This window comes from Callithrix jacchus, chromosome 3 (genome assembly GCF_049354715.1).
Source record: "Callithrix jacchus isolate 240 chromosome 3, calJac240_pri, whole genome shotgun sequence".
Lineage (NCBI taxonomy): Eukaryota > Metazoa > Chordata > Mammalia > Primates > Cebidae > Callithrix > Callithrix jacchus.
In genome coordinates, this window is record NC_133504.1 from 189923323 (window position 1) to 189946462 (window position 23140).

General features: G+C 51.1%; 1 protein-coding gene across 5 annotated transcripts in view; it reads right to left on the reverse strand.

Annotated features, from left to right (window-relative positions):
• HTT (huntingtin) overlaps positions 1-23140 on the reverse strand; it is a 163081-nt gene that overhangs the window by 11868 nt on the left and 128073 nt on the right. For all 5 annotated transcript variants that reach the window (XM_035292340.3, XM_078366024.1, XM_035292338.3 and 2 more), the window contains 13 exon segments: positions 21300-21513; positions 20738-20883; positions 19467-19644; positions 18427-18525; positions 13877-14064; positions 11668-11794; positions 9488-9588; positions 8448-8602; positions 7872-8011; positions 6269-6351; positions 3963-4093; positions 3720-3849; positions 2006-2161 (listed from right to left, as the gene is read on the reverse strand). In XM_035292340.3, the coding sequence (XP_035148231.3) occupies positions 2006-2161; positions 3720-3849; positions 3963-4093; positions 6269-6351; positions 7872-8011; positions 8448-8602; positions 9488-9588; positions 11668-11794; positions 13877-14064; positions 18427-18525; positions 19467-19644; positions 20738-20883; positions 21300-21513 (1848 nt within the window).

Consider the following 23140-nt stretch of genomic DNA (forward strand, 5'->3'; position numbering starts at 1 on the left):
ATCCCCCTCATATGCACAATGCCATGTGGCACATCCCTGAGGACTGTGTCTCCCAAGGCCCCAGGTCCCACCTCTGAAATTCCCACATCAGGACCTGGTCCCGGGTGGCACAGATTTCACAACGGTGGCAAATATCTCAAAACGACATGCTCTGGATACGTCTGTGCCAACACATGACACACTGAAAACCTTCAGAGAGGATGAGCATCTTCGAGGCACACACTCGTACACACAGAGCTGGGAATCAGTGTCCATGCCCATCCTGTCTTAGGGTCTGCTTTTCAAAATGATTAGTTCTCATCTGATTGCTGACGACACACTTGCCTAGGGGGATCTGGGCCTGAGCACAAAACCACAGTTGTAATTCAAGTTAGGCCAGCAGCTGAAACACCCCACAAAGGGGAGGGCCCCTTCCAAGAGCCACTTTGATATCGTGTGGGCAGCACCCAGAGGGCATGCGAAGTGAAGAGAGACGTCCACACAGGGAACCCACTCCCTGTTTGGCTGCCGACTCACCAGCATGGCACCAGCATGGCCACCCACAAGGGAAGACAACTGGTGTTCGGGCTTGGGGAGAACAGAGTCTAGGCGAGAGCAGTCAAGACTTGCAGGGAGGGAGTCAGGCTCCAGGTCACGGAAAAGGGCTCTCCCCGCCTCTGCTGCACCTTGTGTGACCTGGACAAGTCAGCTAACCTCTGACCTTGGCCACCTTGGGCTGCCTTTGTCAGGAGGGGGTGCAGAAGCAAGAGCTCTGCAAATGCTAGCGGCTGCAGCGATGGCAAACATCACCACCATCACGACAGCCCTGTCGTTACCGATAGACAGGAGCACACACACAGCACGGGGCAGGCAGGCCCAGATGGGCACCACCATGCCATTCTCACCAAGGGCTCCAAATGCCTGGCACACAGCAGCCACTCAGGTGCTTGTTGAAGAAACGACACCTCTATTGGTATTATAACCTGGATTACTAGGTAATGCCACATGACAAAGAACCAGAGGTGCCAGCTCTGACATCTGACAGCCTTGAATATGCATCGCCAAATGTCGGGGCCCACGGGTAACGACTTCATGTGTACAGCTGAAGGGTGCTTGGTGATGTGCCACAGAAAACAGCTGCCATGCTGCCTGGATCTGATACACCAGAAGCAGAGTAAGGAGGAGCTCCAGAGGATAACACTCAACCCCTGCGATGGTCTGAACGTGGTATCCCCACAAAACTCCTCCAAGGACACCTCATCTGCAGCGCCACAGTACTAGGTGGAGCCTGGGGAGGTGATTAGGTCAGGGGGGTAGAGCCCTTGTGAATGGGACTGGTGCCCTTCTAAAAGGCCCGAGGGAGCTTGTGCACTCCTTCCACTGTGTGAAGACCCAGCAAGAAGGCATCATCTGTGAAGCACAGAGCAGCCCTCACCAAACACCAACTCTGAACCTCCAGACCCCAGAAATGTGACGATTCCCACCGTTTATAAATTACCCAGTCGAAGGTCTGTTTTAGCCAAAACAGACTAAGACAACCACCATGCGAAGAAGAGACTACAGCACCCGGATTTGGGACTGGAAATGCAGGGTCCCTGTGACAAAACAGCCCCCAGGAGAGAAGCTGTCCAGCCAGGAAGCTCGGAGGGCCTGGAACGTAACTGAGAAGGGCCATGGGGCAGTCAGGCTGCAGGGCAGAGCATGGGGAAGTCGGGGGCATTTCCACCATCTATGCTGCCTCAGCGCCCCGGACGTCACAGTTCTGTGGGGATGGGGTATTCCAGCGCTGTCAGGAGCCAAGGGATACGGGACCCCGAGCTACAGCTTGGCCGCCAGGACACACATCACAGTGACCTGTGGACAGCACTGACCATCGCTGAACCCCCTCCAGCTGAGAAGCGCTGCAGCTCACATGAGCTGTGGAGTCTAGGTGGCCGCTCCCTGTACCTCTGGCCAACACCAGGTCCCAAGGCAGATGGGACCACGTGGCTTCAGCATAGAAACCTCTGTGTCACCTGTCACTTACCATCCCAAGGACGGCAGCTGCCTTGCAGGTGGCAGGCACCAGGTACTGAGCAAGGATCTCGTCTTCTGAAGGGTGCACCCTCCGCAGTTCTGTCAGCGTCACATACATCAGCTCAAACTGACTGCGCTCAGTGAACAAGTCTGAGACCACCAGAAGCTGGAGACACGGAACACCAGGACAGCAATGGGAGAATCGTGCTGTTAGAATCCAGGCAATGTATCCAGAACGCAGCTACTGGCAAGGTGTGTTCTCACGCCCAAGAAACATTACTGTGCAGGACACGTATGTGTGTGTGTGTGTGGTGTATGCCGGTGGTATATCTGTGAGTGTACATGGTACATATGGTGTAGGTATGCTGTGTGTGTGGTAATTGTGCTGTATGTATGGTGTGCATGTGTGGCATCTGCATGTGGCATGTGTGGTGAGTGTGTGCATGTGTGGGGCACGTGTGTGTGGTGTGTATGAATGTGGCAGGCATGGTGTGTGCATGTGTGTGTGCATGTGGCATGTGGGGGGGCATGTGTGTGGTGTGATGTGTAGTGTGTGTGGTGGGTGTGTGACGTGTGTGCATGTGTGTTGCATGTGATGTATGGCATGTACATGGCATGTGTGTGCATGTGTGGTGTATGTGGTGTGTGTGGTGCATGTTGTGTGTGGGGTGTGTGGCATGTGTGATGTGTGTGGCGTGTGTGGGCTGTGGTGTGTGTGTGCGTGCATGTGGTGTGTGCGTGTGGCATGTGTGGTATATGTGGTGCATGTGTGGTGAGTGTGTGCATGTGTGGGGCACGTGTGTGTGGTGTGTATGAATGTGGCAGGCATGGTGTGTGCATGTGTGTGTGCATGTGGCGTGTGGGGGACATGTGTGTGGTGTGATGTGTAGTGTGTGTGGTGGGTGTGTTTGATGTGTGTGTGCATGTGTGTTGCATGTGATGTATGGCATGTACATGGCATGTGTGTGCATGTGTGGTGTATGTGGTGTGTGTGGTGCATGTTGTGTGTGGGGTGTGTGGCATGTGTGATGTGTGTGGCATGTGTGGGCTGTGATGTGTGTGCGTGCATGTGGTGTGTGCGTGTGGCATGTGTGGTATATGTGGTGCATGTGTGTGCATGTGGCATGTGTGTGTGCATGCATGTGATGTGGGGCATGGGGTGTGTGCATGTGTGTGGGGCATAGGATGTGTGTGCATGTGGCATGTGTGGTGCATGTGGTGTGGCATGTGTGTGCACGTGATGTGTGGGGCATGGGTTGTGTGCATGTGGCACATGTGGTGTATGTGGTGCATGTGTGTGTGCATGTGGTGTGTGTGGTGCATGTGGTGTGGGGCATGGGGTGTGTGCGTGTGGTGTATGCATGTGTGTGGGGCGTAGGATGTGTGTTGTGTGCATGTGGCATGTGTGTGCACATGGTGTGTGGGGCATGGGTTGTTTGCATGTGGCATGTGTGGTGTATGTGGTGCATGTGTGTGTGTGTGCATGTGTGTGTGCATGCATGTGGTGTGGGGCATGGGGTGTGTGCATGTGGCATATGTGTGCACGTGGTGTGTGGGGCATGGGTAGTGTGCATGTGGCATGTGTGGTGCATGTGGTGTGGCATGTGTGTGCATGGCATGGGTTGTGTGCATGTGGCATATGTGGTGCATGTGTGTGTGCGTGCATGTGGCGTGTGTGGTGCATGTGGCCCGTGTGGTGTGGGGGAATGGGAAGTCTCACTTACGGATCGAACCACCTCGCTGATCAGGATGGCTGGCGTCCTCCTGGCTGAGCTGGACGGCAGGATCCAGCGGCTGTACAACTCAAGCAGAAACTGTGAGCAGGAGTGGATGTCAACTCCAGCGCGGTGCTTCCTGCGGAATACGTGAGACGGGTATGTTCCAGGTGAGTAAGAAGAGAGGTTCATTTCAAGAAGCACCTCAAACAGATCACATGACTGATTAAAAATTGTCAGATTTCTGAAAACCTGGAATTGACTGGAGACGTGGGCGGTGATGAAGGTGCGGGGGTGTCGGCCTCCTCCTCCTCCTCCTCGCCCCATTCCTCCTCCCTCAGGGGTGTGATGTTGTTCCCCAGCCACACGGAGTGTATGGAAACCTGCCACAGAAATGGGGCACCAGCTCAGTGCTGCGGCCACGGTGTCAGGCTCCTGGTAGGCGGGTACGCCCCTGGGACTCGGCACAGGCCTGCTGTCAGAACAACCTGTCCCTTAGCAAGGGTCGTTCAGACACCCCCGGTGACCAGCAAAGCAGCTCAGAGAGGGTGGGGCGGGGGCTAGACTGCTGCTGGTAAGCTCCAGCACACACTGAAGGTGCTGGCCAACCCCACCGCTGAGGAGGTGACAGAAAGAGGCTCTAAGGAACACTTGCACTCCTAAGTGCCAGCTGAATGGAGTCCCCAAAACAGAACCAATAGGTGGGATTTCTTTTCCAGTCTCCCTCACTGGTACTCATTGTGGTAAACCCCAGGCCAGAGCGCCCTCACGCCTGTGACCCAAGCTCCAGATCACACAGCCACCATGCGGTCAGCACACCTCGGCTTTCCTCCTTTCTGCCTGGTTCTCTGGAAGCCTTGAGCACTTGGCGCAGTGCCGTGGACTGTGTGCTCACAAAAAGGTGTTCTCCATCACCAATGGCACTAGCCCCAATCACGCTCTTGGCACCAAGGGCCATTTCCCTGGGGACCCAATACCCTGCAGGGAGTAGGAAAGGCAGGCTGGGAATCTGTTTGAACAACTCTCCAGCCAAGGACCGGCCCCTGCGTTCCCCATGCCCAGACCCCCACCCCCACCCGCCTCTTTCCCAATAGCAAGTAGTGGCTCAGTCCAGTGGCATCTGGAGGTTGAATGTCCCAGACAGGGCAGGGGTGGGACTGTACTTGAGCCCCAGTGTGATCCCATGACAGTCTGTTTGCAGATGCTGGACATGACGCAAACACTGGAGGATGTGGGCAAGTGCAGCAGGCCAAGGGAAGAGGGAATAGCTCGGGCACGGGCCAGTGTCCCTGGGCCCAGGACTAGGCCATAGGCACCCAGTGAGCCCCAGGCCTCTCACTCTCAGCCTGCCCTTCAGAAACACTTCCATGAAAAATACAGTGCATCCTAACCATCACTTTCACTTATCTTGGGGTGGAAACATCTGCCAGAGGTGAAAGGACAGAACTGTGTCTAGAAAAACACAGGCTGGTGCAGCAGCTCCCTGCTTCCTGTCACTGAAACCAGCAGGCACAGAACAGGGCAGGACAGGCAGAGAGCAGGGAACGGAAACCAGGGGCATGACATTGTGGGCTTTCTGCTGTAAAGGCTGCAGGCCAGGAACTCAGGAGAGGAGATCCTCAGAGCTTGTAAGTGTTTCTAAACCCTGTTCTGACTCATTTCTACTGAAACAAAAGCAGAAAAGAGAACTGTCCTGCACAACCAGTTTCACTAAACCGGGAACCCTGTGAGTGAAAGACACAGCGCAGGGTGGAGGGAAAGGTGCAGGTCAGCCAGCACAGCCGGGACCACCCCTGAGCACACACCTGTAGGGCTCCATGCCATGTGCCATCATACCCAAATGGCCCTATGTTTCTATCTACTTTTTTTTAAAGTGACAGGGTATTGGTCTGTTGTGCAGGCTGGAATGCAGTGCTGCAATCATGCCTCACTGCAACCTCAACCTCCTGGGCTCGGGAGAGCCTCTTGCCTCAGCCTCCTAAAATGTTATAGATTACAGGTGTGGGCCACCATGCACGGACCCTTGAATCCCCCTACTTATCTGAGGAGGGAAGAGAAGCACAGATCAATGACCTGCCAAGAAGTGGCTGAGCTGCCTGCCTCCACACTGGGCAGTGCCAAGCAACCTTCCCAGAGCCAGCCACAGGCACATTCAGGCCCAAGCCCGCGGGCCCCACACCAGGGCCCTCCGTGGTGCCTACTTCCTCCTGAGCATCTCAGCTGACTCCACTCTGTCCTCACTGCCCTCTTGGCCTCTCACAGTCCTTGCCTAACTCCAGCACACACCCTCTCGCCATCTCTTACATGCATCTCTATCACTACATGTGAGGCATCTTAACTACTTTCTGAACTAAAGAACATACGTAAAAACAAAAGGAATAATACTTCCTCTCCTGCGGGACCTAGGAATAAAAAAGACAAAAACAATGAACATTAAATAACTTTTTTTAAGGGAAACTTTCTTTCATTTAAAAAGGGCATTGAGCTTTTCTCCTGGGTTGTGCTAAGCGCTAAAGTCTGAGGACAGAAATGGGCCGAGGGCGGGCTGCGAGACTGACCTGGCCCAGTTTGTAGCTCATGCTCCCCAGCTCCCGCTCAGGGTTGGTCTGCAGCAGCAGCTTCTCGTGGCTGATGAGGGCACCTGTGAACACCAGTACCCTGAGTCGAGATCTGCAAAGGGGCACAGGGCCACAGGCCCACCCGTGCCAGCCCAGCATCTGCCCAGACGGGTACCCAGCCCTGAGACACCTGCCCTCGCTGCTGGCAGGCGGGCCCAAGTTGTGCAGAGCCCTTTGGGTCTTAGGGGTTGGTCACTTTATAACCCATTAAGCTGGCAGGGCCAGTGGGCAAACTGTACTTTTGTCATTTTTTCTCAACGACAGTAAGACTGCAGCATGCACCTGTCACCCCTCAGCTCCCACCTCTGTGAGTGGGAACTGGTTGTGGGCTGAGCTGCGAAAGCTTAGGAGTCAGCAGTTGCAGGCGAGCTGACAGTCCAGGCAGGCAAGCTCTTTGTGGCACCCAGATGAGCATTTTGGTAAACAGAGCCTTCCAGAACCCCACCTTGGTGCCCAGGCTGACCAGGCACAGCCGGCAGCAGCAGGAGCAGGATAATGCCCCCACTCTACCTCACCCCCCACCGGCCTCAGGCCAAACGACCTCCTCATGTCTTTCTGATGGGCATCCCCCACCAATTCCCAGGTGCCAGCCTCCAGCTGAATGTCCCCAGCTAACTTTCTGCCAGACCCTAGCATCAACTCGCCCCATCTCAAGGGGCCTCCATGCCCCCTTCCCTGGAAGCACCTGCTCCCCCTGAGCTCCAGGAGCTGGCTGTGTGTGCCCCCCGCCCGCCCCCTCTGTGCCCCTCTTTTCCACTTTCTATGACAGGTCACTGCTCCTGGGTCCTCCTGACCCATGAGCTCCTTGAAGGCTGGATCCATGGCCTTCCAAGTGCTCGGTTTACTTCAACGCCCTACATCTTTACAGTGTTTATTTGGGAGTCACAGACACTGCATAAACACATTGCGCTTCCACACACAACTTTCTGCAATTAAAGCCTTCAAGGTGCTTAAACTCGTAAATAACGTAACTAGGGAATCACAAACTCTGTGCCAAAATACTTGTTCGGTGAAAAACATGTATCCCCCAATCCCCACAAAACTCCCTTCTTTTGAACCAGGTGACAAACTCCAGTGCCTGTGATGGGCAGGCACACAACCGGAAAGCTGGGTGGGAGTGCCGGCACCAACAGACATGGCCCAGGGAGGGGAGAGATGCAGGGAGCAGGGGGCTCACGCCCAGCTGTGCCCGCCCTGCAGGCATTGCCACGGGTGGTTCCTCAGGAAAAGCCGGAAATTCGGCTTGTGCAAATGAACTCGGTTGAGTTCTTAACATAAGCAACTAATTCAACTTTTAAAACCTGCGGGTCTTACAGCCCATGGAAATTCCATCGCTTCTCACATCTTGACTGCCAGGAAATAATGCTTCAAATTCATTTCCAGATTTTATTCCCTGCCTGGGCCTGAATACAACTCCTGCTTATGAATGGGACGGCATATTTAACTCTGGCAACACTCAGGTCTTCCTGCGTAACTGGTGTGATGAGCTGGCCTTTTTTCATTCCCGCCCAAGTACAACTGCCCACCGCTTCCCCTCAGGTACCTGTAGTAGCTGGAGACAGAGAAGGGACAGGGTCCCACGCCTGGTATAAATGATGGGTGGCAATGTTCTCTCTCTTTGAAACCATTGCTTGAATCTCTTGCTCTACAATCCCTCTGATAATGCTCAGCTTCCTCCCAAACCTAAATTTTAGAACAAAAGTAAAGAATGTTTTGTTTCTTTCAAAATCTTACAAGTGAAAAACAGCAGAATTTTCCTCCACTTTGCCTAAAGCAACCTGGCATAATACCAAGTGAAACTTACTTCCTACGTGAGCACCTGTCCATGAGCCCTTGCGTGGGTGTTCTACTGTTTGCTCGCTCACTCTTGCTCTGCTAACACCTACCCCCAAGTGCTCAGTCACCCCCATGTCAGTTCCTATCACATTTTCAGCCCCTCGCTGGCCAAGAGGCCACCTTTGGGTCTGCACTTCCTGCACAGACCATACGCACATGCACAGTGTTTTCAAGTCTAACAACAAAGAAAAATGGCCTGGGTGAAGCTGCGGGACATGTCAGGGGGATCCCACTGTCCCCAGCACCTGCTATGTCCCAGAGACATGTGGGAACTCAAGCAAACCTGGTGTCGAGAGCTTTCAGAGGCTTGTTCCGGGGCTGCTGCTCCAAGCAGCTGACAGCTGGGTTGCCAGCCACAGGCACGGTCATTGCACTGAGCACGAGTGAGGTAATGGCCTGCACAGCCAGGACGTTAATCTGGGTCCTCTCTGTGTCTTCCTGGAAGGACAGTCCACACGTCAACAACAAGAGCAGCAAGACACCCACAAGCAGCTCTGCCTGCACATGCCTGCAGAACCCAGAGTCCACCTGGCCTCGAAGGGAGAAAGAGGAGCCCTAAGTGCTACCAAGGGGCTTCTGCCAGGCTGAGCTCACAGGGCATGAGGCAGGGCCTCTACATATGGGCCCAGAGACCATCTGATGGCCAAATATCCATTCTTCAAATCAAGGACTCCTTTGGGCACAAAATGCCTAACATGAATTCCTTTTTAATAAATTATCCTTGAATTCCCTCATAAATTTGAGGGACCCTGCATATGACAATCTGTTAGCTTCTATGGATGAATTTAAAGACAATCCTGATGATTTGTGACATATGTCTACCCTCCAAACTGTCACTTCTGCGAGTTCATACCACACCCTCTAGCAGAATCAAGGACCTGCATCCCACAACTTCCCACCCTGACGGCTTCGCTTTACCAGAGCAGTTATTACTGATGTCATGTTAACGCAATGTATGTGAACACTTCAAGAGGCCTAAGAAAATCTCTCAAGAAGTTAGAAAAACCAAACGAGGTACTACTCATGGCCTTTATAAGGTGACTTTTCATTTTAATTCAAACAGAACCAAGAGGGTACAATCTTACTGATGCCTAACATGGATGCACTGTAATAAAAGGCATTTTAGCCGCTGGTAATCGTAGCCCCCAAACCTCAGCAGGCTTTGTTCCTGCTCTGGCATATCAGTCAAATCACCGTCTGGCTACTCTTTCAAAACTAAGGTAAGAAAAAGACACCAGCTTCCTGCCTTATTTTGTTCACCACCAAAGGCCTGCAGGCGGCCGTAACTGCCCGTGTGCCAACCAGCACAGCGTGTGGCCTTACTTCTGGTGGGCTCTCCTCCTGCTCCATCACGAGGGGCTGCGTCACCAGGACACCAAGGAGAGTGGCCCAAGTTTCTTCAAACTGAGTACGACTGGTCCAGCCTAGAAATATAAATGTTACATGAGACAGGGTCAAGCCTTCTCAAGCCTGCAACAGAGAGCTGACAGCTACGCTGACACAGCCCAGCTCCTAGAGCAAGCTCCACACTGAGGGCAGTGCATCCCTTAAAGCCCACACAGGTCTATGATGTGGGGAACACTACTCCCTCCATTTCATCACCGAGGAAACCAAAGCACACAGACATCAGCTGCACCATCTGAGGCATGTGAGAGGCAGGTGGCACAGGCCCAGTTTGGCCCTGGCAGCACGGTCAACCCCCAGTGGTGCGGACACAGGGACAGGGCAGGGACACCCATGCAGGTGACCTTGTGCAGGGACAGGGCAGGGACACCCATGCAGGTGACCTTGTGCAGGGCCAGCGCCACTTCTGTCCCGCTCACCAGATGGGCTAAAATCCTCCCTGAAGCCCACCCCTGAGACTGTGCTGCTGGCTGCACACAGTGGATAAAACTAAAGGCCACCAAGCTGCTTGGAGTGAGGGAATCTGTAGTATGTGAATTCTGCCTCAATAAAGCTGCTAATATTGAAGAGTCAAAGCCATGGTTCCTCTGACCTGTCCAGAAGAACAGATCGAAAAGTGTATCGAGGTAGGAACAGGGATTCAATGAAAGCACATCCAATAGGCCCCCCTCGAGCATTCCTACAGATGAGCTACATTCGAGTGTCTCTAACCAACAGCTGTGCTTCATGTCCCCGTCGTGACCTCCGAGGCAGCCACGCCACTTGTGGTAAGGCCACAGCAATGGCATGGGGGGCTTGGGACAGAAAAACTAGAGCAATGGACATCGGGGTCCCTGGGATGAAAACGAGACAGAGAGGAACGGCACAGAAGACTGATTCAGACGTAGTTACAGACACAGACCAACACGACAGTTCACATGACAGGGAACAAACGAGCAAAGGCAAGGACCGCAGCACAGTCTCGGGTCATGTACGGCTGAAGGGCAGTTCAAGAGTGAGGACACCCAAGTAAGCAAAGGAGCTCCCGTGAGGCGACGGGGAGAGACCAGGAGGCCACTGACACGGATCTTCACAGCGAGGAAAAGGAGGAGCTCTGTGAGGCAGCTGGCTCAAGTTCCCGCCCAGGGCTCCCTTTGGACACTGAATGGTCTAATTAACCAAAGGAGAAACCAGAGGCATGGTGTCTGCTGCCACAACCTTCTGGGATCAAAACAAGCCTCAAATCTGCAGAAGCCTGAGGGACGGGGGAGAGGACTCAACAGTGGAGTCAGGGTGCCCCTGCCAGACTTTCTAGCACAAGACAGGAACTTTCCGGGAAACAGCACAGCAGGGCACAGCCACTGAGAACTGACCAATTACAACCCCACCACAGGATCACACCTCTTGACATAAAATAGGGACAAAAGTAGTGACTTACTCATTTAGGCACTTTTTTAGAAATAAGGAGTAATACTTATTTAGAAATGTAGTTTCTAAATCTGCAACAATCCTATGAAATAGATATGACCCCCATCTTACAAATTTGACAAAACTGAGGTTTCTGGAGGTTAAAAGGACCTGCCCTGCGCTGCTCAGCTAGGAGGGCTGGAAGCAGACCTGGACCAACTGAGCCCAAGCCTGCTTTCTCCGCATGCTGCCTCTAGGCTCTGGGGAAGGCAGGTGCCAAGAGACCCGACTCCGTCTGCTCCCGTCTGCTGGTTCCCATACGAGAAAAGGGACCAGTGAGACACAACGGGATCAGACCAGTGAACACGAGAAAATATTCTCATATAAGCACTGCCACTGTTTAGCCTGAGTGCGAAATCTGAAGGCAGAATTTGGCCTCACATTGTCCATTACACATGAACCTTTCCTGACTTCAGACAAGCCCGGAATACAAGAGGCTGGGATTAAAGTCACACAAACAGGAACTCGGATCTCTTTTCTCAGTATAAAAGGAGTTTTGCTGACACTGCAAAATGTATTCACATAGATTCGTATCATTATCGTGCCCTAAATCTTTTCTGGAGTCAAATGAGAAGATCCCAGTTCTGGGGCTCTGGATTTCCTCCTGGTAACGTCGAGACAATGGTGACCTGAAGGAGAGGTCCCAAGGGTACCTAGCGTGTTGATGCGGTAGATGAACTCCTTAAAGACTTCCTTTTCCTGGAGGAACTCCACAGGGATTTCAGGGAATGCTGTGCCAAACTCCCCTCCTGGTTTGGGCGACCATCCAAGCTTCCACACCTGAGATGAAAAGGTGACAACACCCAGATCGAGTCAGGACAGCCACACTGAGAGCAAGCGGGAAGGCCCACTTCTCTCCACTGGGCTCCCTCCTCACTACCCCAATACTTTCCAAGAGCTGGCACCTTCTCCCCCAGAAAACAGCTCCAACTGCTTCCCAGGATTTCCCTCCCCATCAAGTGGCCTTCCCAAATCTGCTCTGCCCTCCCACTTCCTGTCCTCATCCTGAGGCTCAGAGAGTGCTGGGAGAGGCAAGCAGGAGTCAGAGACAGCACCCCTCACCCACTGACAGCAGACAGTGCATTAGAATAAAGGCAGGCGCTCAATGACGTTCCACTCAGATGTGTTTATTGGCAAGCAGGCACGAGAATGAACCATACAGCTCATTTCTAGAATCTCTGACATTCAGTTCTCTGTGCATGAGATTCACAAACAAGTGCCAAGCACAGAAGAATCTGGAGGCAGGCTCCATGCTGTTCCAGTAGCAGGATCAGCTGAACGTCTGGCCAGCTCAGTGGACATGCCTTCAGTGAGGGGACAGAGGACCCAACGGAACCCTAGGATTCCCACAGCCCATCTGCACACAGTCAGTGGCTCTATGATAATGACCTGCAAAACTCTCTGGTACCCACCCAGGGGGAGACTGCAGTGCCTGTCACAGCTGCCTTCCAGATCACTGCACTCAGGACACTCAATGCCGGTTAAGCGCTTGCTGAAGGGATTTTATCTACGGCATCAACCCATCCTGGCATACTCACAAGTGTCTCCTGGGCGGCATGACATCTAGACTGTGCCTTCCTGCGTGGTCTCCCTGAGCCCCTCCCAATGAGCAGTTATCGTCTCAGAACCAGATGCTATGGAACCCACAGTGACTCCTTGTGTGGGCCATGAGCAAGCCCCATGCAGCAAGGGAGGACTGCTTGTCCAGCACTCCTGCTGCTCTCCTCCCAGGAAAGCCGGCAGTTCCCTTTTTCACAACTGCCTCCAGCACCACCAGGTACTGGCCTTTTCCTCGGAATGAGCCCTCCATCTGGAATACCTTCATCCCCTGGGGCAGAACCTTCCTCATCTCTCAGGATCAAACAATACTGCATCCTTGGAGCAAGCCTCCCCAGACTCTCCAGCCATATACACACACATGCACGCACACACAGGCAGACACGCACCCTCCTCTGGCGGCCACAAGCCTCTTTCCCGGGACCTGGCTCCATTCTCACTGACCTATACCTGCTGGCTCACACCTGCTGAGTCGACTTTTCTTTCCTGCCTGAGGATGTTGAAGTCCTTAAGGAACAGTTCCCATCATCTTATTTCAGCAGGCTGATGGTGGATGATGCCATTTCACTGGGCAGAAGTCAGCCCACATCCATCAAGCCTCTGAAACAAGGTCTTGATTAATAGCACCTATTTTAATTTTTTTTTTTTTTGAGACCAAGTCTTGCTCTGTTGCCCAGGCTAGAGTACAGTGGCACGATCTTGGCTCACTGCAATTCTGCCTCCTGGGTTCAAGTGATTCTCCTGTCTCAGTCTCCTGAGTAGCTGGGATTACAGGTGTGTGCCATCACGCCTGGCTAATTTTTGTATTTTTAACAGAGATGGGGTTTCACCATGTTGGTCAGGCTGGTCTCCAACTCCTGACCTAAGGTAATCTGACTGCACTGGCCTCCCAAAGTGCAGGGATTACAGGCGTGAGCCACCAGCCTGGCAGTAACACCTGCTTTAAACTGATTCTGAAGACAACAGCAAAACTGTGTAGAAAAACATGGATTATCTCCGAAGGAAAATCTCGCTCATTTGAGGGGGTGTGATTTCTGGTCTGCCGTTAAGCAAAGCAGTCTGGCTGCTCTAGAATCGGGTCGAACACTAATCCCTTAGTGATGCAGGGCCTCAGTTCGTTTCAGAAAACCCAGTATTTCTACTAACACCTCCGCACGTGGTGCCTGAGGAAAGCAGCCTGGCACCACAACCACAGCAGGCAGCATCTGGGCTGCAGGGACTCTGTCTTGTCCTCTCAAGTGTGCCAAGCCCCGGGCTTACCCGTGCGCTTCCCTGTACTTTGGCCTTCTGCAAAACCACACTCACCAGCGGGGGCACACGTGTGTAGCTGTTGACAAGGGGCAGGCGGGCCAGGCTGACGATGATGTTTCTGAGCACTGACGTGAGAAATGCTGGCACGCTGCTATTCCTTTTATGGCCCAAGGCCAACACCGACTGCAGAGACTCCACCATTTCTGCCACCATCTCACAGGCTGCGGTGATATACTTAGGATCTAAACAAGCAACCACGGTTAAGAGAGGACTTTAAAAACACATCCTGGCCAGGCGCGCTGGCTCACGCCTGTAATCCCAGCACTTTCGGAGGCCGAGGCGGGTGGATCACGAGGTCAAGAGATCGAGACCATCCTGGTCAACATGGTGAAACCCCGTCTCTACTAAAAATACAAAAAATTAGCTGGGCATGGTGGCGCGTGCCTGTAATCCCAGCTACTCAGGAGGCTGAGGCAGGAGAATTGCCTGAACCCGGGAGGAGGAGGAGGTTGCGGTGAGCCGAGATCGCGCCATTGCACTCCAGCCTGGGTAACAAGAGCAAAACTCCGTCTCAAAAATAACAACAACAACACATCCTACACACCCAGCGTAGAAAGCATGACCTACAGCCAGCTGCTTAAGCCATAACTGTGTAATCTGCTTAGACTCTGAGTTGGCCACTGGAGGCCTGCAGATTTCTACCTCCTTCATATCCACCTGGACCGTGTCATTTTCTCCATTTTCTGCTGGGACTGCTGGAATGGTCCTGAACCTGAGCTCTGGCCTTGGTCCCCAGCCCTCTGGCCCACCCTCTATGATGAGGCCAGCAGTAGTCTATGACAGCTGGAAGCCATCCCGTGGCCCCTCAGCCTCAGGCTTCCTTCAGGACGCCTCCTCTGCCCCTTGTCTTTCTCTGGTCTCACAGGACTTCCGTGCGTCCCTCAGATAGGATCAATGAGCCATGCTGTCATCCTTGCTTCACTGGTTTCCCTAGACCAGAGCGCTTGAGGGGCTTGAGGCATGCTCCCGATGGAAACACACACTCCCAAGGCAGGACACTGAGGAACACTCCATACTCTTGGTAAGATCCACAGCATGGCCAGTGTCTTGAGCCTGGAGTGTTACATGTACTAAAATATGATTTGTTTAGTCACTGAATGTGTAGTAAATGGCTATTACCCACGGGCTATGAGATTCTACAGTTTGGGCGACTCGCTAGAATAGAGAATGAGTTCTCACTGGACTTCAGCAATTAAGCCCCACGCTAATGAGGTGGCTTTATTAATATTTATTCAACGACTTTAAGAAGTAACATTCTATCGAGGTGATTAAAAAAACAAAGCAGGTTTCCCCCTCTGGCCTAAAGAGGGCCAAGGGGAATAAGCACAAGCATCTTCACCCAAACAGAAGCCGCTCCGGGGCCCACTGCTCTAACTCAAACACCAACAATGTTTCAACTATGGAAATTCAAATAGTAACTATAAATTATGGTAGCATTTGTTCCGTATTCATAACAAGACTGTCACCGTTCCAGGTGCTTTACGTGGATGGATTGACTGACTTAATCTCAATCCACACAGTTGGCACTATTCTTGTCCTCCCCACAGAAGCACAGGCTCCACAGCCTGAGGTGCCACTCAGCTGAAAGACACAGAGAGGGAGGGAGGTGCTTTCATATTCCTTAAGCAGCAACAAGAAATCATGAAATCACAAACTGAAGCCTGAAGGGCCCACAGAGGTTCGAGATGAAAATTCAGAGACCTTGGCTGTGCCTTAAAATGCCATTGCTTCCGGGTCATTCTCTAACTGCAAAACCTGGAGCAGGGGCCGAAGCTTAAAATGCCATTGCTTCCGGGTCATTCTCTAACTGCAAAACCTGGAGCAGGGGCCGAAGCTTAAAATGCCATTGCTTCCGGGTCATTCTCTAACTGCAAAACCTGGAGCAGGGGCCGAAGCTTAAAATGCCATTGCTTCCGGGTCATTCTCTAACTGCAAAACCTGGAGCAGGGGCCGAAGCTTAAAATGCCATTGCTTCCGGGTCATTCTCTAACTGCAAAACCTGGAGCAGGGGCCGAAGCTTAAAATGCCATTGCTTCCGGGTCATTCTCTAACTGCAAAACCTGGAGCAGGGGCCGAAGCTTAAAATGCCATTGCTTCCAGGTCATTCTCTAACTGCAAAACCTGGAGCAGGGGCCGAAGCTTAAAATGCCATTGCTTCCGGGTCATTCTCTAACTGCAAAACCTGGAGCAGGGACCAGAAGAAAAAAGTGCTGTGCCGAAGCTTAAAATGCCATTGCTTCCGGGTCATTCTCTAACTGCAAAACCTGGAGCAGGGGCCAGAAGAAAAAAGTGCTGTGCCGAAGCTTAAAATGCCATTGCTTCCGGGTCATTCTCTAACTGCAAAACCTGGAGCAGGGACCGAAGCTTAAAATGCCATTGCTTCCGGGTCATTCTCTAACTGCAAAACCTGGAGCAGGGACCGAAGCTTAAAATGCCATTGCTTCCGGGTCATTCTCTAACTGCAAAACCTGGAGCAGGGACCAGAAGAAAAAAGTGCTGTGCCGAAGCTTAAAATGCCATTGCTTCCGGGTCATTCTCTAACTGCAAAACCTGGAGCAGGGGCCAGAAGAAAAAAGTGCTGTGCCGAAGCTTAAAATGCCATTGCTTCCGGGTCATTCTCTAACTGCAAAACCTGGAGCAGGGACCAGAAGAAAAAAGTGCCGTGCCGAAGCTTAAAATGCCATTGCTTCCGGGTCATTCTCTAACTGCAAAACCTGGAGCGGGGCCAGAAGAAAAAAGCGCCGTGCCGAAGCTTAAAATGCCATTGCTTCCGGGTCATTCTCTAACTGCAAAACCTGGAGCAGGGACCAGAAGAAAAAAGTGCTGTGCCGAAGCTTAAAATGCCATTGCTTCCGGGTCATTCTCTAACTGCAAAACCTGGAGCAGGGACCAGAAGAAAAAAGTGCTGTGCCGAAGCTTAAAATGCCATTGCTTCCGGGTCATTCTCTAACTGCAAAACCTGGAGCAGGGACCAGAAGAAAAAAGTGCTGTGCCGAAGCTTAAAATGCCATTGCTTCCGGGTCATTCTCTAACTGCAAAACCTGGAGCAGGGACCAGAAGAAAAAAGTGCTGTGCCGAAGCTTAAAATGCCATTGCTTCTGGGTCATTCTCTAACTGCAAAACCTGGAGCAGGGACCAGAAGAAAAAAGTGCTGTGCCGAAGCTTAAAATGCCATTGCTTCTGGGTCATTCTCTAACTGCAAAACCTGGAGCAGGGACCAGAAGAAAAAAGTGCTGTGCCGAAGCTTAAAATGCCATTGCTTCCGGGTCATTCTCTAACTGCAAAACCTGGAGCAGGGACCAGAAGAAAAAAGTGCTGTGCCGAAGCTTAAAATGCCATTGCTTCTGGGTCATTCTCTAACTGCAAAACCTGGAGCAGGGGCCGAAGCTTAAAATGCCATTGCTTCTGGGTCATTCTCTAACTGCAAAACCTGGAGCAGGGGCCGAAGCTTAAAATGCCATTGCTTCTGGGTCATTCTCTAACTGCAAAACCTGGAGCAGGGACCAGAAGAAAAAAGTGCTGTGCCGAAGCTTAAAATGCCATTGCTTCCGGGTCATTCTCTAACTGCAAAACCTGGAGCAGGGACCAGAAGAAAAAAGTGCCGTGCCGAAGACTAAAGATAGGAAAACTCCATCCATAACCAGGATTACACAAAAGCTGGCAGAAAAAGCCCGAAAGCACAGATGTACTCGTGATTGAAAAGGCATGTTCCTGAGCCAGGGAGCGCAGAAAAGATGCCTGGTGCCCAAGTGAGGGTGCTGCATGAAATGCGCGGACAGGCCCCAGCTGAGGCACCCCCACCTCTGCGGGACAGGCTACGGGGCATTCCCAGCCACACGCGAGGCTGAAGAAGCCGAGGTGGCCCCAGCAGCCTAGAGGCCCTGGCAAGAACAAAGACACCTGGCTATAAACTTTTCCTCCCAACGGGCACTGCCACCATTTCTCTAGTAAAATACTTACTCTAGAATTGGGAGGAAAGTGCATGAAAAGCTGTGGTATACGTCTAAGTCTGTAACTCGCTTAAATGACTGGGATTTGAATTCTTTTTTCTGTAGGAAAAGTGGAATTTTCTTTTAAAAATCCACCATAACAGATGGCTGAACCTGAAAGTGAGGCTCCTGGATACTCACATGGGTAACGTTATTTATTCCTTACCACTCCACAGAAGTTTGTTGCTTGCTGACCACAGGCCAAGCATTAGTTTCTGAGAACACAAAGAAGACAAACTCGTTCCCTGCCCTCAAGGAGCTGGCAGTAAGTTCACAGTGTGGAAAGTGCTGGAGGGAAGGGAGGGCTCCGCCAGCGGCATCCCCGCTGGTCTGTAGGGTCAGAGGCAGCCACACGTGTAGGGACAAGGTGTTCACTGGGAAACGAAAGAGCGTGGCAAAGCGACAGACTCAAGCCTCCCGGGCAGTGAGGGAGGAGCAGCAGGACGCAGCCCGGGTGCTTCCAGGAGCGTGCGCTCACCTCGGTCCGCATTTCCGTGGGCGATTTATAAGTTCTGGGGTACCACATGTGAGAAACAATTGGGTCCTGAGACTTACTCTGCGTGTTTGCATCTACTTCCTCCTCCTCTCTGATGGCTTTTGGGGTATTCCTCCTTCTTTCTGGACTAAGAAGCTGTTCTCCAGGCTGCACTGCAACTGAAATTACAACAGAACAAACAGAAGAATTTCCACACACTTCTATCGACGCTTTTTATTCAAAATTTTACATTTGTACAGCCTCACAAAAGTTCAAAGGGATAGACAGACTAGCCTAGATTTCTTAGAACCAATTTTAGACAAACAGTACCAGTCCGAGGGGCCAATCTCTTGGTAAGTGGTAAGTGTACTTCAGATTTCCTCTGATTTCTAAGTGCCCTGACTGTCTCCTGTTGGCCATCTCTCACCCTGAGGCTACTATTAGACAGCTCAAGATTAATTACTGCCAAGAGCATCACTATAACCCCCAAGAAGTCTGGTTTTTAAGAAGTCTGGATCTTGGTTTTCAAGTTGGCTACAAATGCACAGATGAAAACAATTATGAAACATCAAAACATCACTCTGTAATGTTTAATTTAAAAATACAAAGCTTCAAAATGCCCTCTAACATGTAAACTATGATGTCCAAATTTTTAAAAATTGTGGCTAATGACCCTTGCTGAGGATACTGTTCCTTGAAAACGAGTTGCTTTTATTTTATAGTATGTTAGTATTACAATGCAGTCTAGAAACTCTTAACAAAAACAAGTAGGGTTCTGAATGCAATCTTATTAATCTTATGATCATTTAAGACTAAATGCATGAAACAGTCAGCTTAGACCAAAGATCACAGAGATAAAATTTAGAAGTACTTTTGATGAAAGCTAAAACTCCAAAATCTAAACAAAATGACTAAAAAAGCAAATTCAAGTTAAATTCCTGTGTAGACTCCAATATATTGGAGATGAAAAGACGGGGCCCAGCCCTTCATAATGCATATTTTATCTATCTCTCCATCCCCAATTCCTAGCTTAGTACCTGGCAAACAGGCAGCACAAAATAAAAACATTGTGATCTAGACAGGAACTAGGACAAGAACCTGTTCATGGGCAGGGACTCACCGGCCTCCAGGATGAAGTGCACGCAGTGGATGAGGGAGCAGGCGTGGGTCACAAACTCCGTGGAGGAGATCACACTCCAGAGGCCGGGCAGCTGCAGGGCCAGGCAGCAGCAGTCCAGCCCTGCCTGGAGATCCAGACTCAGTGGGATCTGCTCATGGATCAAATGCCAGGACAGGGCCTAAAGGGAAGAACCGAGTCACAGAATGCCCACTCGTGCGCCTTCGTTCAGGGAAGCTGTGCCAATCACAGATGAGGTGGAACTGACCAACGCATCGAGGGGAGTGGGTCCAGATGCCGTTGCCCTTCCAAAAGGACAGCTCTGACCTGGCTCCATTACATTCAGTCCTGACCCACCTGTTCCCCAAAGTTCCAGGCCCCTCTCTGCCAGAATGCCCCTTACTCTGCTAACTCTCTCTCCTTCAGCACTGTGGGCTCCTGCGGAAATCTCTCCTGGGCTACACGAGGCCAGAGGCTCTTCCTTGGGGTTCCCTCAGCACCAGGGCTTGCCTCTGTCATAGCCTCAGAGTTGAATTTGAGAGCATAGGTTCTAGGGATATCAGGCATTGGGGTCAAATGCCAGAATGGCTACACAGCAGCCACATAACATAATCGGCAGCAATCACCCTGTGCTGTAATCACACGCTGGCTTTCCCACTTCCCCACTAAGCTGAAACCTAAAGGACAGGGATCAGAAACCATCTGACTCCATGTGGTTTAGAATAGGTTGTATTCGTCATTTCATGAGTGATGGCACCAATGCCCTTTGGACTCCTCCCTTTCTTTGGTGTGAGGTGGAGGCCGAGGCTGAGTGGGTCTACAGAGTGTGTCCTCGCTGAGGGCAGGCAACACAGCGGTGGCCCTTTATGGATACAGGCCAGAATTTAAGGCATCCAGAATATGTACACATTTTGGGGGCTAATTACACAAGCCGAGTGTTCCTTGGCTGACATGTCCAGGCCAACTTAAGACATAAAATACCTCTAGATGATTATTGTTCAAGTCTCTAAAATCAGGATCCATGTGACACTGCAGGTGCAGATGAGAAGGGGACCTTGCTGACCTCAAGGGTCACCGTGGGGAGTGGTGAGGTGAGGATGAAGGATGGCCACGATAACTTGACAGTGATAAGACTTACTGCTAGGCTGAGATGGAAGAGTGACTGGACTGGTCAGAGCTCTTGCTTTTCAAATAAATCGGCTTTACTCTCTCTAGTGCCAGCCCCGTGTCCCCTCCCCACAGCAACACTGAGCTCCCGAGTTGCTGCCTCTTACCTCAAGGGTTGCCACCACAAATTTCACGGTGTCCTTCTCTTTCTCAGGAGGAAGGTGCAAGTGAGTGGGCAGTTTGGAGACCACCACCAGGTACTGTGCCAGGGCCCGGGCCAGAGTGGTCAGGGACTGATACAGTGCAGCATCCCCTGAAACAGAAGGCCCTCGTGGGTGGGTGCACCCATGAACATGGAAGCACATCACCTTCAAAAGGCGGTCAAGCTATTCTTTTGAGAATCTGACGAAGGCTCAAGACAGTGTCCTCAAGGGCACACCTGCACATACGTCCACACGACTGCATGTGACATGGGCTGCGTCTCCCCTGGGCCTTCCTTTAGCCCAGGCTTCCTCAAGGGCTTAGAGCCCTATGTCCATGACCATGTCAGTGAACGGCAAAGTGGCAAACACACAGGAAAAACTTCTGAGCTGAGGACAGCAGTGCTGCTCTTCAGCTACCTCTGTAAACACTTGCAATGTATTAATTAGATCTACTGCCTTTACTGTATACTTACTTGGTGCAAAGTACTATAATGGCCCTGCAAGCTTTTGTTTTAACTTTAATTACCAAATAGATCATTCAGCTTGCTCCAGTAGGCGGCTGGCTCTGCAGGCAGGTGGGGCTGGAAGACGTGATGGACAGCAGGGAGCCGCTGCACGGTGCCGCTCACGCGGGCCAGAGTCACCTCACGGGCTGCTTCAAAAAGGGGACTCTTCTGGCCACCGGAAATTTCACTCATCCCTAGGCTTAAGCATGGAGCTAATAGGCTTATGTTGAACTCCTGAAATCAGAGCATTAAAGGTTAAACAGTAACAACAGATTATGAGCTTTCAACCAGGCAAGAAAAATACAACAGAAAAAAGGATAAGGCAAATGTTTCTAAGAAAATACAGATTAGTACACCCATCAGAACTACTTTTAAGAATAGTCTATTCTATGCCTATTATAAATGTTTGAACAATTCCATTGAACATATGTTTAGTAAAATGTATTTCTATTCTCTTTTGGTATTTTAATTTTTAATGCTCTTGGATTTGCTTGAAATAAAAATTTTGGTATGACAATTTTAATTCATAAAACAGAAAATCTAAATAAAAGCAAAAGTGTCATCTAAGACATCAGTGATACACCAGTAATTCCTGAAGCTTGAGAAAGTTGTTCAAATGTAGCTGAAATAAGTAAAAGCAGCCATGTGAATGCCACAATTTTGGTTGGAAAAATGGTATTTCCTACGACAATCTGTATTATGTTTTCCCAACTTTTTGTTTAGCCATTTCAGGATTGGGGGCCAGTTTTTCAGGTAAAACATCAATCTTAAGTTTAATACTCAGAGAAGCATAATTAATGCCAAAAGCTGAAGCTTTCTTCTACAGACAGAACTTCTATAGCTGTTCAAGTCCAAAGAGCAAACCTGAAAAACCTAGTAAGCCAATCACTAAGCAAACTCATCACTCATAAGTCAGCTTTCACTGCATGAATCTTAAACGATTTTAGCAAACCAATTTTGGGCGAGTTCTCCTGTTTTCAGTATAGCTCTTCAATGCGTCAGAACACCCTGTTGTGCTGCGTTCCCTGAAAGGTCTTTTCATGAACACCTGCAGCCACCCCCAGCTCTACATGCCTTTGCCCTCCCAGGTGCCCACTTCCCTCCCATTTGCTGCTTATCGACGCAGGGCTAACACACCAGGAAGTTTCTCCCGTCCCAGCAGGTCCGAGAGGAAACCCTGCTCGGGCCACAGCTGCACCACACGCAAGAGGCAGGCCCCTGCTGCTCACAGGACCTGTCCATGGGCTTGGAGTACAGGGACACCAAGGCCTCCTGGGCTGGCTCTGCACAGGGTGCCCTCTGACATCTGGGATTGGGAGGTGAAGAACCTCACTACATCTAACAGAGGTATGGGTAGAGGAAATCTCACTGCATCCAAGAGTCTCCTTTAACTTCCAGAATAAACATGCTATTGAAGGCATGCATGATGTTGTGTCAAAGTCTATGGCAAATATGCAACCTTGACTTCCATTCTGTGTTGGCCAATGAGTGTAGGTGATAAAATCCCGTGTTTGTTCCTCTGGTGGAGGCCAAATAGTTCTCATCCTAAACCATACACCCAGCCTTGGGGCCAGCTGAATTTCAAAACAGTACCTCCTCTTGAGAGAGGGTTCCCATCAACTTGTTTCAAATTCCACAGTTGCCTGCTTCCAATTGCCATCCAGTTTCTACCCTGCTCCCCTGCCGCTCATATTCCCCACCACAGATGCCAATCGGAGTGCCCAGGGCCACACTTCATTCCCTCATATTCTCGACCTCAGACAACAATCCAAAACCCTTCCTCACTGCCATGAGAACAAAGAAGCAAACTGACTATAATACAAGATCACCTCCTTTTTTTTTTTTTCTGAGACGGAGTTTC